Source organism: Hylobates moloch, unplaced genomic scaffold (genome assembly GCF_009828535.3).
Source record: "Hylobates moloch isolate HMO894 unplaced genomic scaffold, HMol_V3 SCAFFOLD_4, whole genome shotgun sequence".
In the NCBI taxonomy this organism is placed as follows: Eukaryota; Metazoa; Chordata; class Mammalia; order Primates; family Hylobatidae; genus Hylobates; species Hylobates moloch.
Window position 1 is genome coordinate 173,261,960 of NW_026652279.1, and position 15,749 is coordinate 173,277,708.

Genomic DNA, 15,749 nt, shown 5'->3' on the forward strand with positions numbered 1-15,749 from the left:
TTCTGACAATTGGCAAAATTTTAAGAACCACATCATGAGCTCATCTGACCTGCCATTCTTCCTCTTTCCACCAAGTCACATTCCAACAGAACCGTGCACAGTCCAGTCCAGGTTCACCAAATACAGAAAGAACCTGGCCCCATCTACCATTTACACACTGAATTGCATTCTTTTGATCATTATTTCCATACCAAAGAATATGGCAGGCCTCAGAGGTATCATGGGTCTGGTTGCAGACCACAAGAAAGCGAGTATCACAATAAAATGAGTCACACAAATTTTTTGGTTTCCAAGTGAGTGCATCCAAAAATTATGTTTATACTATAGTCTATTAAGTGTGCAACAGACAATGTCTAAAAAACCAATGTGCATACTTAAACAATACTTTATTGCTGAAGTATGCTAATGACCATCTGAGCCTTCAGCACGTTGTCATCTTTTTGCTGGTGGAAGGTCTTGCCTAGATGTGGATGCCTCCTGGCTGATCAGGGTGGTAGTTGCTGAAGGTTAGAGTGGCGGTGGCAGTTTTTTAAGAAAGACAACAATGAAGTTTGCCACATCAATCCACTCTTCCTTTTACAAAAGATTCCTCTGTAGCATGTGATACTGTTGGATAGCATTTTACCCACACAGAACTTCTTTCAACACTGGAGACAATCCTCTCAAACCCTGCCACTGCTTTATCAACTGCGTTTATGGAATATTCTAAATCCTTTGTTGTCATTTCAGCAACGTCCACAGCATCTTCACCACGAGTGGATTCCATCTCAAGAAACCACTTTCTTTGCTCATCCATAGGCAAAGATAATGGATAGATGAATGTTGCAACTAGATAGCTACATGAATAGGGAGCAACTCCTCATCCATTTAAGTTGGATCGTAAGATTGCAGTAGTTCAGTCACATCTTCAGGCTCCGCTTCTAATTCTACTTCTCTTACTAGCCCCACAACATCTGCAGTTCCTTCCTCCCTGATGTCTTGACCTCTCGAAGTCATCCATGATGATTGGAATTATCTTCTTCCAAACTCCTGTTTATGCTGACATTTTTACCTCCTCCCATGAATCGTGTTCATAATGGCATCTAGAATGGTGAATCCTTTCCAGGTTTTCAGTTTACTTTTCCAAGATCCAGCAAAGGAAGCACTATTTATGGCAGCTATAGCCTTACAAACTCTATTTCCTAAATCATAAGGCTTGAAAGTTGAAATTACTCCTTGATCCTGTGGAACGGATGTTGTGTTCGCACGTATGAAAACAACATGTATCTCCTTGTACATCTCCGTCAGAGCTCGTGGACAACCAGGTACACTATCAATGAGCAGTAATATTTTGAAAATAACCTTTTTTTCTGAGCAATCGATCTCGAGGGGGGTTTAAAATATTCAGTAAACCAGGCTGTAAATAGATGTGTTGTCATCCAGGCTTTGTTCTTCCATTTATAGAGCATAGGCAGAGTAGATTTAGCATCCCTCTTCAGTGCCCTAAGATTTTCAGAATGGCCAGTGAGCATTGGCTTTAACTTAACATCACCAGCTGCATTAATTAGCCCCTAGTAAGACAATCAACCTCTCCTTTGAAGCTAGGCACTGACTTCTGCTAACTATGAAAGTCCTAGATAGCATCTTCTTCCCATAGAAAGCCCTTTCATCTACAGTGAAAATGTGTTAGTGTGGCCACCTTCATCAATGATCTAAGTTATCTCAGCTAGATCTTCTGGATGACTTGCTGCAGCTTCTCCATCAGCACTTGCTGCTTCACCTTGCACTTCTGTGTTATGGAGATGGCGTCTTTCCTTCAACCTCATGAATCAACCTCTGCTAGCTTCCAACTTTTCTTCTGCAGCTTCCTCACCTCTCTCAGCCTTCACAGAATTGAAGTTAGAGCCTTGCTCTGGATTAGGCTTTAGCTTAAGTGAATGTTGTGCTGATTTGATCTTCTATCCAGACCACTACAACTTTCTGCATATCAGCAATAAGGTTGTTTTGCTTTCCTATCTTTCTGTGTTCACTGGAGTAGCACTTTTAATTTCCTTCAAGAACTTCTCCTTTGCATTCACATGACCAACTGGTGGAAGAGGCCTTTCGACCTGTCGGCTTTCAACATGCCTTCCTTGCTGCGCTTAGTCATTTCTAGCATTTGATTTACAGTGGGAGACGTGTGACTCCACCTTTCACTTGAACACTTAGAGGCCACCGTAGGGTTAACTGGCCTAATTTCTATGTTGCCGTGTCTAGGAATAGGGAGGGCTGAGAAGAAGGAGAGAGGCTGGGGAATGGTCACGCAGTGGGGTGCTCAGAACACATGCATCGTTTATGGATGAAGGTTGCCCCTTACATATGCCTCAGCTGCACCACACATCTCTTCCACATATGCCTCATAACGTGATTCAAACATGCCTATGGCTATTTGATAAAAGTACTCTTTTCCTTCAACAAAGTTGTGTCCTTCTGTCCTACATTTTAATGTCTGGAGGCACATTTTTCCACAGGGACTTGAGAATCATGATGCCATGAACACTGCAGTTGACAGCCAGGCAAGAAAGGCAAGAATATTCCCCTCTCCAGTCGAACCTACCCATGCAGCAGGATATGAGAGCGGCCAGCCCTTCTAAAGAAGGGTATCTGTGCCCTCGGCCGCCGTCACTGAACTTCCTGGTGGGTAAGAGGTGTCCTCGCAGACGGAGCCAGGTGGCCTGCTTGAGCTGCCCAGGACCCTACAGACACAGCATCACAAATCGTTAAAACCGGCATGACAGGTAAGAGTGGTTTAGCATTTTCTGGATAAAGACGTGACCCTTCCAGAGCTTGGTGCGGTCGCCCACACTGTGGGTTCTCCTTTCCGCACAACCCCAGTGTGGAGCCCCCAAGTCACCCATGCTTGGCTGATGCTGGGTTTTGGGGCCCTGGTTCCCTAAGGGGCCTGACTGTGCATCCACAATGACGAGGAGTGGGTCTCACGCAGCTCCTCAGAGGCCTCACCCCACCCCAGCTCTCACCCTCCAGACCCGCAGACACCCCACAGGGCCGCACCTCCTGGAAGCCCTCCATAGTCCACAAATCTGACCTAAGTCCTGATGACTCCTACACTCCAATGGAGTCGTAATCCCTAAAATCGAGGTGGGCCTTTGCTAGGGTGGTTTCTACCAAGGCTTAATCCCTGGAACAACTCTCTGAATAAAATAAAAGCTGGCTGCATGGTCAATCACCTTGGTAAACCTCTCTCGGAGATACACAATACGCCATAATTTCTAGGAAAACTTGCAGTGGAGAAACCTGTTTCAAATTTCTGATTTTATGAACTTTAAAACTAAAATTACATTGAATTTCTGGCCTTTGCCATGAATTCATTTCTGCATGGCCAGGATTCCTGACGACCCCTTTAGTTTTAAAGGGAATCCACACCTAAAGGAGTCAGAGGTGGATTCAGATAACTAAAGCACCGCTCCTGAGACCTCAGTGGTGGCACTGCCTTTGCTTCTGCACCAAAGTCACAAAAAGTCTACTTTCTTGGTTTCACTGATTAAATAATTCATATGCTGTACTACATTAAATCAAATCCTATCAACCCTCAACCCCCAAATCCAGCAAGTAAACTGTCCCTTCATAAACTATTCAAGAAATAACGAATGCATCTGAAAGATAATTGCTTTTAATTTTCTAAATTTTCACTTATGCAACATAAAGGCAGATTTATATGACCTGATAATGACATTTTTACAAAAAACAATCCCCCCCGCCCCAACATCTTGGTCAGTAGTATATAAATATTTACAATGAAAAAATAGGCAAGGAAAAAGGAAATCATTATCCATATCGATTTCTTTCCAGTGCTTATCAGGAACTTTGAAAATAAAATACTCCATTAACTTTCTTGTCATTCCTATTTACACGCTGCTTTAGCTGATGCACTCACGGTATTTGGGTTGCACTGTATAGGAGTATTTTTGTTCTCTATCACTCCTACTTTTTTCTATACTATTTTAAAAATCTGAAATAGTAAATTAAATATAAAAATGTAGACTCTGAAAGGAGAGAAAATAAGAATAAATATGTGTAAAGGTAATGCATTAAGATACAAAGGATCTCACAGAGGTTAATATTTTACAACACTAAAAAAAAATAAAATGCTCTATATATTTTCTTAGTTGGGACATTTTGTTTCAATTTAATTTTTGGTTAACAAAAATTATCTCTAAAAAGGATGTTAAAAAAATAGCAATGACATTACCATCTTAACTAATGAATATCCTCTCACCCTAATTTTTTCTAAAAGAAATGGATTTTTTAAAGTGACAAATATAAATTATAACAGAAAGCTTAAGAAGCCTCAGCAAATTATGGTATCTTTTGGCGACGAAGACTTTTAGAGACAAATGTGAACAGTGCAGCCTGCCTACTTGACTCAGTGATTTACAAATGCATTTGACTCCGACGTGTGAAACACGACGTGACTTCTCCCACACGCCGCTCCACTGAAACATGGCGCACTCGTGGGCGGAAGGGCAGGACACCTGCAGCATGCAGTTCCTGGAGGACGTCGATGGGAATTTCGTGTCTAGCAGTGCAACGAACATCACCCGCAGCTCCCTGGGAGGACAGCGAGCTTCACGTGTGGGAGCTGCGCCGCCCCCTGGTACCCAGAGACACGCGGAGCCTGGGCTCCCTGGCTTTGTAATGCTCGTTAAAGTCCAGCCTGAAGCTAAGAAACCGAAGACTCTCGTCAGAGCTGGTCGTCAGTAACACCAAAAACTGCTGCACGATACCCTAAAAAGAAGCAAAAGGAGTAAAACATTGTTTCAGAAAAGGACAACCCACAAATGTATTCCCCGGACCTTAATCCCCTTTGGGTTGGGTTTGTTTTTCCTTCCAGATCAACAGACCCTTAGTAAATGCCCACCAGGGCAGGTGTCCAGGGAGCAAGAGCTGCTGGGACCCTGGAGTGCACACGGCCAGTGCACCTGCATTAGGAATGGGCGCCCTTTTACAAGGACAAATAAGCGATGAATACATTTTATTTGAAAACAACTAACCAACAGGTTTTTTCACTTGGTTCTTAAGTTCCACAAGAATAAGCAAAACAGCAAAGTAACAGATGTTAGAACATTCTATTCTATTTTGAATGCAAAACTCAGTGCCACACATTTCATCTTTCACATGACTCATGAAAGAGGATTTCGTCCTAGAGCCCTTGCTGGAGAACAAATTGAGAGCATCGGTCGGGTCTTTGGGTCTAGCTGCTGTATGTGAGGCTGCAGCCGTCCTCTTCATGCGCACTGGCATCGCTATCATCCTGTTATTGAGGGGCGTTTGTAAAGATGTGACAGAAGTTTCCCCTAACTCTGATAAGACGAAAGGACTGGCTACTTCTATTTTAGGCTGAAAGACTTGCGTACCGAGTACAGGCCCATCCCCGCCCAGTGCTGGAGCCTGCTCCGTGCCACAGGGAGCTGATCTGTTCACAGGAACTGCTGGCCTGGAAAGGCCTCATCTGCAGAGAAAAGTCACTGAGGCACCGCGTCCTCCCAAGCCCTGCCCAAGTCTTCACCAGCTGTCGCTGCCCCTTCCCAGCTTCTGGTCAGAAACACGAATGCCGAAGCTCACAGGCAGGCCTGGGCACAGGCTCTGGTGTGTTGATAAGGTAAATTCACCTCTGAGCAGGCAAACACTGTGTGTGTGTGTGTGTGTGTGTGTGTGTGTGTGTGTGTGTGTGTGTGTCTGTGTGTGTGTGTGTGTCTGTGTGTGTCTGTGTGTGTATCAATGCCTTTTTAAGTGAGGGGAGAAGAACACTCCTAAGAAGTTATATTGCCAAAATATAGACAGTGACTTCCTATTTTGTGATGATGCGATGAAACTGAAATACAACGATCTGTGAAACTGACTAAAAGGAAATCTAAGAATATTTCTTCCACAGGTTTGAGACTGGATGTTCTTTCACAGTCAATGGCAATAACACCCTGCTGTCTCCAGCACCGCCACAGAGAGCAGAGACGGATTTCTGCTGTTACAGAAAAGAATCTTCTTTGTAAATCATTACCATTCAGATTTAAGACTGTAATTTGAGTAAAACTGGGATTACACTGATTAAGATTACTTTTAAAAATGTATTAACTCCCTCAGGGAAATGTGTAACCATAAACAAGAACATTGTTGTCTCTCTCAGAAATAAGCACACAGACAAATCTTTAAAATTACACATTGCTCCTTTGTAGCTATACAAAGGATTTGTATGTCTGATTTTAGCGAGTCACATGGACCTAACCATTAGGTGTCCATTTTTAAGAAACAGGAATACATACTGTACAAATAACATGAGTTCAAGAAGGCATCGTGTCAAAACACCATCCAATAGGGATGCCTGTTCACGGAACATGACTGGCCAGTCACTACCCCCTTTTATGAAACTTTGACAAGAATGCAAAAGTAGGCCAAGGTCAGAGTAAGACCATTTGTAAAAGGGACAACGTTCCTCCTTAGTTATCTTGAAGAAAAATAAATATTTAAAAAGTATGAGGGCCGGGCATGGTGGCTCATGCCTGTAATCCCAGCACTTTGGGAGGCTGAGGCGGGTGGATCACTTGAGGTCAGGACAAGACCAGCCTGGCCAACATGGTGAAACCCTGTCTCTAAGAAAAATACAACAATTAGCTGGGTGTGGGGGCACGTGCCTGTAATCCCAGCTACTCGGGAGGCTGAGGCAGTAGAATCATTTGAACCCAGGAGGCGGGGGTTGCAGTGAGCCAAGATCACACCACTGCACTGCAGCCTGGGTGACAGAGCAAGACTTGGTCTCAAAAAAAAAAAAAAACAGTTGAGGACCTGGGAAGCAAACTAGATGCCCACAGAACAGAGTGAGTGAGGTCTCACTTTCAATTTGGAACCACATGAAGGCACCAGCGCACAAACCCACGATGTTGGAAGGCTGGAGGCTTGATGCTCCATGATTAGTGATCCGCGACTGAACAGAAATATTTTTCATGAAATCTTTTCATCTCTACTATCACTAAGATCACATTGAGAAATGGAGGAAATGAGAAACTGGACCCATACATGGAGGCAAAAGCAGAGGTACAGACATGCAGAGCAGCTGTCCCCAGCCTTCCGGGGTCTACACCATGTCTGCTGGCTGGCCGGCCCCTCACCCAGGCTGGGCAGCTGCCTCAGGGACAGTACCCATTGGGAGTCACTGAAAAACCCAAATAAAGGCTGCAGAGAAACCTGCAGGTCCCCACAATCCCACCACAGGGAAGTACAGGGGCCACCCCCGGGTCCCCACACCCACCACAGGGAAGCACAGGGGCCACCCCCAGGTCCCCACATCCCACCACAGGGGAGCGCAGGGGCCACCCCCAGGTCCCCACACCCATGACAGGGGAGCACAGGGGCCACCCCTGGGTACCCACACCCACCACAGGGAAGCACAGGGGCCACCCCCGGGTCCCCGCATCCCACCACAGGGGAGCACAGGGGCCACCCTTTGGCCAGGGTTCTCACTGGTGGCACACTGGCACTACCCGGAGCCCAGGCATACCTGGGTCCCCAGAGAGTCACAGGGTCCACCATGGGTGCTACTCACACCTACACAAATAAGTGTCAGACTGACAGGGCTGACTCCGCTCTCATCACTGTGAAAGCAACTGTCAGGTGCAGAACATGGGCAGAGTGGTGTGAAGAGCCACTCTGTATCCTCATACACACCTGGTAGAAATGGGTCAATATTCGCAACTGTGAGCACATTTTTGGTATAGATTCTTTAAATTCTCCAATCCTCTTATTTTCCTCCTCTTCCTCTGCTGCCGTCACTCCCCAGTGGCCCTGAAGAATCAAAAGTACCAAATGTAAGTAAAATCACGGTAGAAGACAGATTACAGAGCAGAGCTGATGACAGGTATGTGGGGAGCGGGAGGTGTCTGCTTTTTATGCCTCTCCGTACTGTTCAGCACTTTCGCAATAATTTTCTGATGCCAGACTGCTCTCTAGCTTACTGTTTCCAGTTAACAACGTATGTTGAAAATATTTCATATGAACACGTTTGAGCACAGAGAACTGCCTCTGTTTTTAATATCACATTGTATAACATATAACTATGTATATAATTCATCTCATTTAGTGTGATAAACAGCCTTCTATCCTTCCCTCACGCTGTACACATTTTTATATAACAAAGACAGTATGTGTGAAAGTGGAACCAGCTGGCTCAAAGTGTCAGCACCCTTTAAACTATTATCTTGACCTTAGTGAGAATGTTTCTAGTTCTCTAACCATGATGTATTTTTTGGTACTGGAGATACACCCATTTATTTCTATTTTTAATATCATTTTCAATCAATGATGAATTTGACTAAATGTCTTCTCAGACAGCATATATAGGAATTATGTTTTTTTTTATTTTTTTGAGATGGAGTTTTGCTCTCCCAGGCTGGAGTGCAATGGCGCGATCTCGGCTCACTGCAACCTCGGCCTCCTGGGTTCAAGTGATTCTTCTGCCTCAGCCTCCCGAGTAGCTGGGATTACAGGCATGAACCACCACACCCGGCTAATTTTGTATTTTTAGTGGAGACAGGGTTTCACCATGTTGGCCAGGCTTGTCTCGAACTCCTGACCTCAGGTGATCTGCCCGCCTCAGCCTCCCAAAGTGCTGGGATTACAGGCGGGAGCCACCGCTCCTGGCCATGATTTAATTCGCTTGTCAAATATGGTGAATTATGTTACTGGATTTCCCAAGCCTACGCATTCCTGAAATAAATCCTAGTCTTCATAAATTATGCTTTTAAATCTAGCCTTCTTTCAATTATATTTTATGTGAGATCTCTCCATCAGTATTTACAACCCAGATTTGTTTTTTCTCAGATAGGGCATCAGCTTCATGATGCTTCTTACACAATTTAGAAACTCTCCTTTTCTGACTTGGAACGATTCACAGAGCACAAAGCTGACAATCGGTGCGTTTGGGAGGCTTTCTCAGCACGGCTGACCTGACTTTTTGGTGGGAGCTCTTCGAGGGCTTTGTTTCTTCTTTAGTATTTGTTCTGCTTACAATTTCCTTTCTCTCACGGGGCCAATTTCGGAACCCTATGGAGAATGAGTTCCTTCAAGCAGATTTTTTTCCACAGATCTGAGCGAAAGAGTAAGTTCTTTCTCACTTGTTTTGTAGGTTTGTGGCTTCTCCTCCCACCACCTCTCAGATTCTTTCATGGCTTATTCAATTTCCCTCCACTCCTTGGCCTCCCAAAAGGTCCAGCTCTTGGACTTTATTAACTTGTTTTCAGATTCACTAATTTTCGCTCTCATCTTTACTAATTACGTCCTCTGGCTTTTTCTTTAGGTTTCATTCCTGCTTTTCCAACTTTTTGAGTGGGATGTTTATTTACTTTCATTCTCTCCAATTTTTTAATATAGGCAGAGTTATGAATTTTCATATTTCCTTATTTATGTGCATTTTATCTTTCATAGTCTGTAAGAAGCTGAATTATTCTTCTAATATCCATGTGCTTTGACCCATTTCTGCTTGCTTGCTGGTGGTGTTCTAACTGAGTACTGATACGGCACAACCTGGGCCTTGCAGGAAACCCACACGGCGTGGTCCTCACTGTGCCCTGCACCTCCCATCACTCCAATGCTCCCTTCCTGCTGTGTTTACTGTTTTGTGCTCTGAACCACAACCTGCTTTCCTTTGAAGAATTTAATTTGCTTTATATGCCTTGTTCGTGTCCACTGTTTTCTTTATAAATTATCTACATCACTCGTTCTACACCAGAACTTCCCAATTTGTCTTCTTTCCTCCCCTCAACCCTTTTGTAGAGAACGGGGTCTTGCTATACTGCCCAGGCAGCTCTCCAACTCCTGGGCTCAAGCTATGCTTCCACCTCTGCCTCCCTAAGAGCTGGGATTACAGGCATGAGCCACCGCACCCGGCCAGAACTTCCCAGTTTGTAGGTCTGCCCGGATAATGACCTTCAGCCCTCAGCTACAAGCCATCCAGCACCCCCACCCAGGGGCATCAAGCAAACACCATCCTCTATTGAGGAGCTTTCTCTTTCATTATGTGGGTTTAACCCAAGTCCCCTGACTGATGTGACGTACATCCGCTCCTAGTTCTGTCTTCATATTTATACTATGCTTTCCGGTTTATTTGAGGGTGGTAATCTTCTACTATATCGCCTGTATTTCTTCTAACAGCCAGGCAGTGACACTGTGTCCCAGTGGTTACCTTTATACCTTCACTTCATAAAACATACCATCTTTTTCTTTGGATGGTATCAATACTCTAATCTGGGCAATAATAATTACTGTCCTCCTTCCTTTTGCCATCTGATTTTAGAAAACATTCTATTCATATCTCTAACATCTTTTAACCTATGTATACCTATTTTACTCCATTTATGAGCTTTAAACAATATCTTTTGATGCTTGGTTACAAAAGATAAAGAAATAGCAATATTTACACTACTTCCCATCTTTTCCCCACCAACTTTTGTCTTGTATTTCTTTACACAAATTTTTAAAATATACTATTTTATTGTAGTATAACACATATAAAAAAGTGTAAAAACTCATACATGAACAGCTTAATAAGTTATCACAAGATGAATATGCACATGTCACCCCCATGCAGATGCAGAGCGAGGGCAACTCAGCACCCAGATGTTCCTGTGGCCCCTTCCAATCACCACCTCTCCCCCCAGAGGAGCCCTGGCTATGGGAATGGGGCCTGGTGTGCCTGAGACACCCTGGCTATGGGAACAGGGCCTGGTGTCCCTGAGATGCTCTAGCTATAGGAATGGGGCCTAGTGTGCCTGAGATGCTCTGGCTATGGGAACGGGACCTGGTGTGCCTAAGACACTCTGGCTATGGGAACGGGGCCTGGTGTGCCTAAGACACTCTGGCTATGGGAACGGGGCCTGGTGTCCCTGAGACGCTCTAGCTATGGGAACGGGGCCTGGTGTACCTGAGATGCTTTGGCTATGGGAACATGGCCTGGTGTCCCTGAGACACTCTAGCTATGGGAACGGGGCCTGGTGTGCCTGAGACGCTCTAGCTTTGGGAACGCGGCCTGGTGTGCCTGAGATGTTCTGGCTTTGGGAACATGGCCTGGTGTGCCTGAGACACTCTAGCTATGGGAACGGGGTCTGGTGTGCCTGAGACACTCTAGCTATGGGAACGGGGCCTGGTATGCCTGAAACGCACTTCCATTGGGCACTACACATAGGAGACAGAATGCTGGGTCAGAGTAGTCCTGAGTTCGGCACTGGTCCCTGCCTAACAGTATTCCAAAGTGGTTATTTCAGTTTATCCAGAACCAGCAGCGTAAGAGTCTTCTCACATCCTCACCAACATTTGTTGGTGTATGCCTTTAAAATTTTAACATTAAACATCTGAACTTAGTATAGTAAAACAGTATATTTTGAGCTGTTTAAAATTAGCCAATGCTGCCTACTTAGGCCCAGGCCCCACGGCTCTCAGCACCACATGCCACGGAGCAACAGTCTCTACCTGTGGGCTTCTGGACCTTACCCTGTTCCAATTACTTGTCTTTCCTTGAGCCCACACCACTCTTTTAACTACTGTGATCTTATTCGATAACACGGACATACAGGTACTCGACTATAAACTTATATCCACGGTGGCTGGACTAATCCACGTGCCCTCAGCAGTGTGTGAGGGTTCCCTTTTCTTCACATCCTCGCCAGCATTTGTTCTTGCCTGACTTTTGGATAAAAGCCATTTTCACTGGGGTGGGATGATAGCTCATTGTAGTTTTGATCTGCATTTCTTTGATAATCCATGAGTTGAGCACCTTTTCATAAGCCTGTTTGCCATTCGCATTGTCTTCTTTCGAGAAATGTCAATTCAGATCCTTTTCCTTTTTTAACTGAATTACTAGATTTTTTCCTGTTGAGCTGTTTGGGCTCCTTATATATTCTGGTTATCGATCCCTCACCAATGGGTAGTTTGCAGATATTTTCTCCCGGTCTCCGGGCTGCCTCTTCACTTTGTTGATTGTTTCCTTTGGGTGCAGAAGCTTGTTCACTTGATGTGACCCCATCTGTCCATTTTTGCTTTGGCTGCCAATGCTTGTAGAGTATTACTCAAGACATCTTTGCCCAGACCAATGTCCTAGAGTTTCCCCCAATGTTTTCCTTTAGTATTTCCATAATGTGAGGTCTTAGATTTAAGTCTTTAATCCATTTCGATTTGATTTTTGTACATGGCAAGAGACAAGGGTCTAGTTTCTACACAACCAGACTTTTGTAACAATAACAAAATGCCAGCTTTCTTTCCTTCTCTCTGTACGTCCTCTAAGTTCGTAGCCCTGGCTGGGACCATCAGTGCAGGAGCGTGTATGTCTCACTCTGTCTCACGGATGTGCTTCCAATATTTCACCCCCGAGAATGATGTCTTATTATAAAATTATTCATGCAAACCTTTTTAACGGGTTTTACTTGGTATTAAATGATTTTCTCCATCTATTGAGGTGATCATATAATTTTTCCCCTTCAGTTTATAAACATGAATTACAATATTTTTATTAGAATGATAACAGGGAGGGTTCTATTCTTGGAATAAGCTGAAACTTGTTTGTAACACATTATCGTTTTGATCTATCAGTGTGATAACACTATGGATTTCCCAATCCATGTTTACAAGGGAGACTAGGACACAGAGAGCAACAAAAGCTAAACTACCCAAATGCTTTGTTTTGGCATCAGGTTACTATCTTAGATAACTATATTCAATTCTGTTTTATAAGTGAAAGCAATCCCTAAAAATTAAAAGCCAAAATGAAACCACTTAACCTAACTGTGCAGTGAGTTGGTGGAAGAGCCTTATGGGAGCAGTTATTTCAAGGACATTACCATATGGAATTTGAATGCATCTATTTAGTGGAAAAAACTTTGGCAAAAAAATTTTAAAAATTACTAGAACAATAGAAGAAATATTTTTTCCCTCAAAAAAAAAAACTGCAAAAAAAGTAAAACTATTTTCAAAACGATACTGTTCCCATATCAGTGGCAGCATCAGTATTCTCATTCTGAGACAGTCACATGTATGGGTGCATGCATGGATGCATTATCATAAGACGGCAAATAATTAAGTACGATCATGTTAGAAACCAATGTTTTCAACACTGAAGATACATTGATAAAAAAACGAAACAAGTAAAAGTCCTTAAATCCTACATCTGAATTGGAAATATCACCATAAATTGATATTTATAGTGTGTGAGAAGAAAAGTGGAAAGAAACAGAAGAGCCATGAGGAGGAGGAGAAGGGCCCTTTGGAATCCCCCACCCAACGGCAGCACAAGAACATGATGGCAGCAGGGGCGCAGCAGGCGGGCGCCGCTTGGGTCCCAGCACACACCCAGGGCTCTGTCATCTTTCCAGGGGGCGACTTGTGTGATCTCCTCAGAACTTTCAGGGGACCTCAGGTCGAAATGATGGCTTTGAAGATTATCTTGCCTTTTAAACTTAAATAACTTCCCAGATACGGTTTTAGCTTTTGTGTCTCTTCCTACATCCTTAAGTCTGAATGGAATATCCTGAATCAGCGTGGACTTGGCCTATGCATCTGTCCCACTCACTGTGACGGCTATAACTGCCCAAGAGAACCTTCCACTCCCACATGGCCAGCGGACACGCTATTAGCACAGGGTTAAAATCCGAAGGAGTGGCCGGGCGCGGTGGCTCATGCCTGTAATCCCAGCACTTTGGGAGGCCGAGGCGGGCGGATCACGAGGTCAGGAGATCGAGACCATCCTGGCTAACACAGTGAAACCCCGTCTCTACTAAAAATACCAAAAATTAGCCAGGCGTGGTGGCGGGCATCTGTAGTCCCAGCTACTTGGGAGGCTGAGGCAGGAGAATGGCATGAACCTGGGAGGCAGATCTTGCAGTGAGCCGAGATCGCGCCACTGCACTCCAGCCTTGGCGACAGAATGAGACTCCCTCTCAAAAAAAAACACAAAAGACCGAAGGAGTGATTTTGGTCGATTTTTAGACAGTTTAGTAATTCTCTAGAAGGGAAGCTTCTTGGGGCACGTGGGCAGTTTTACAAATGGCAGTGGCCAGCATGCATTGAATGCGTACTAAATAAGCGTCATACATCATCATACATAGAGAAGTGACTCTGTGAGGTCATATTCCTTATCACCCATTTTACAAATAAGGAAACGACATCTTGGAGAGGTGAGCCACCCAAAGGCGCAAAGCCAGTAAGTTATAGAGTTAGGTAGAATCGTGAGTACGTCCGAATTTAAGTTATCCATAGGGTTGCCTGGACAAGGCCCAGGAGCTTCTGTGTGCCAACTCTACAACACTTCAGAATTACCAAAATCCGCTTTGAATAATGAGAGCCCTTAGCGATACAAATGTTTCCAAAATAAAAGAAATAACTTGTGCTCCCAGTGGTTGAGGACTCTCTAAGCTACATATGGTCCTCTAACACAGGTTTGAAGAGAAACAATACTCAAAAGTAAAAGTAACCAAACTGTATTGACTGAATAATGTCTTTGACAATCCCAAGAGTTAGTACCATCATATGACATTAAAGACAGACACATGCTGAGAAATGCATCGTTAGGTGATTTTGTCCCTATGTGAACATCGCTGAGTGCCTTACAGAAACCTCACTGGTACAGCCGACTACACCCTGGCTATATGGCACAGCCTATGCTCCTAGGCTACAAACCTGGGCAGCGTGTGACTGTACTAAATGCTGTAGGCAACTGTAACACAATGGTAAGTATTGTGTATCTAACATATCTAACGTAGAAAAGGTACAGTGAAAATACGGCATTATAATTTTATGGGACCACTGTCATATATGCAGTCTGTCAATTGACCAAAACGTCATGTGGCACATGACTGTATCTTGAAAAAGTAAAGATTAAACAGATTATAGTAAATAAAAGAAATCCCATAAACAGCCAAACTTGCTTAACAAAGCTGAAAATAACCATAAGTACAGAAATTTGGTTCATGTAATATACATGCACACACACACACATGCATGTACCTGTAAACACATATATGCAATGCACACACACACATAAACACAAACACATGCATATATACCTATACATATTATATATACACATATACTTGCATTACAGGTATATAAACATACATATACGGTCTCCAACTTAAGATCGTTTGACTTAAGTTTTTTTTACTTTAACGATGGGTTTATTGGGGTTCAGGTTGAGTATCCTTTATCTGAAATGCTTGGGACCAGAGGTATTTTGAATTTCAGATTTTGCAGTATTTGCATATACATAACAAGATATCTTGGAGAGGGGACGGGACGCGAGTCTACACATGAAATTCATTTATGCTTCATACACACCTTAAATACATAGTAGCCTGAAGGTAACTTTATATATTTTTTATAATTTTCTGCAGGAAACAAAGTTTGTGTACAATAAGCCATCAGAAAGCAAAGGAGTCAGGTGTGGAATTTCCCACTTGTGACGTCATGTCAGTGATGAAAAAGTTTCAGGTTTAGGAGCATTTCGTATTTCGTATTTCAGATTAGGGATGCTCCATCTGTATTAAATGCACTTTCAATGTATAACGTGCTTATTGGGACATAAGACTGCTGTAAGTTGAGGAGCATCTGTAGATGCACACGTTTGCAAGATGCAGCGTGGTGCATGATCCACAAGCTTCAAACACCAGAGCGATGCAGAGTGGAGACAGCTGTGGAGATTCCGACAGGTGATGTCGGCATTGTGGCACTTAGTAATGAAA

At 43.7% G+C, this 15,749-nt stretch overlaps 1 protein-coding gene across 1 annotated transcript in view; it reads right to left on the reverse strand.

The window, feature by feature from the left end:
• Nucleotides 1-3,593: 3,593 nt before the first annotated feature.
• The window catches only part of TUBGCP3 (tubulin gamma complex component 3), a 96,582-nt gene continuing 84,426 nt past the window's right edge, over nt 3,594-15,749 (reverse strand). The window contains exons 21-22 of the mRNA XM_032151344.2: nt 7,696-7,812; nt 3,594-4,764 (exon numbers count right to left, since the gene is read on the reverse strand). Of these exons, the coding sequence (XP_032007235.1) occupies nt 4,606-4,764; nt 7,696-7,812 (276 nt within the window). The 3' untranslated portion in view covers nt 3,594-4,605. The remainder of the gene's footprint in view (nt 4,765-7,695; nt 7,813-15,749) is intronic.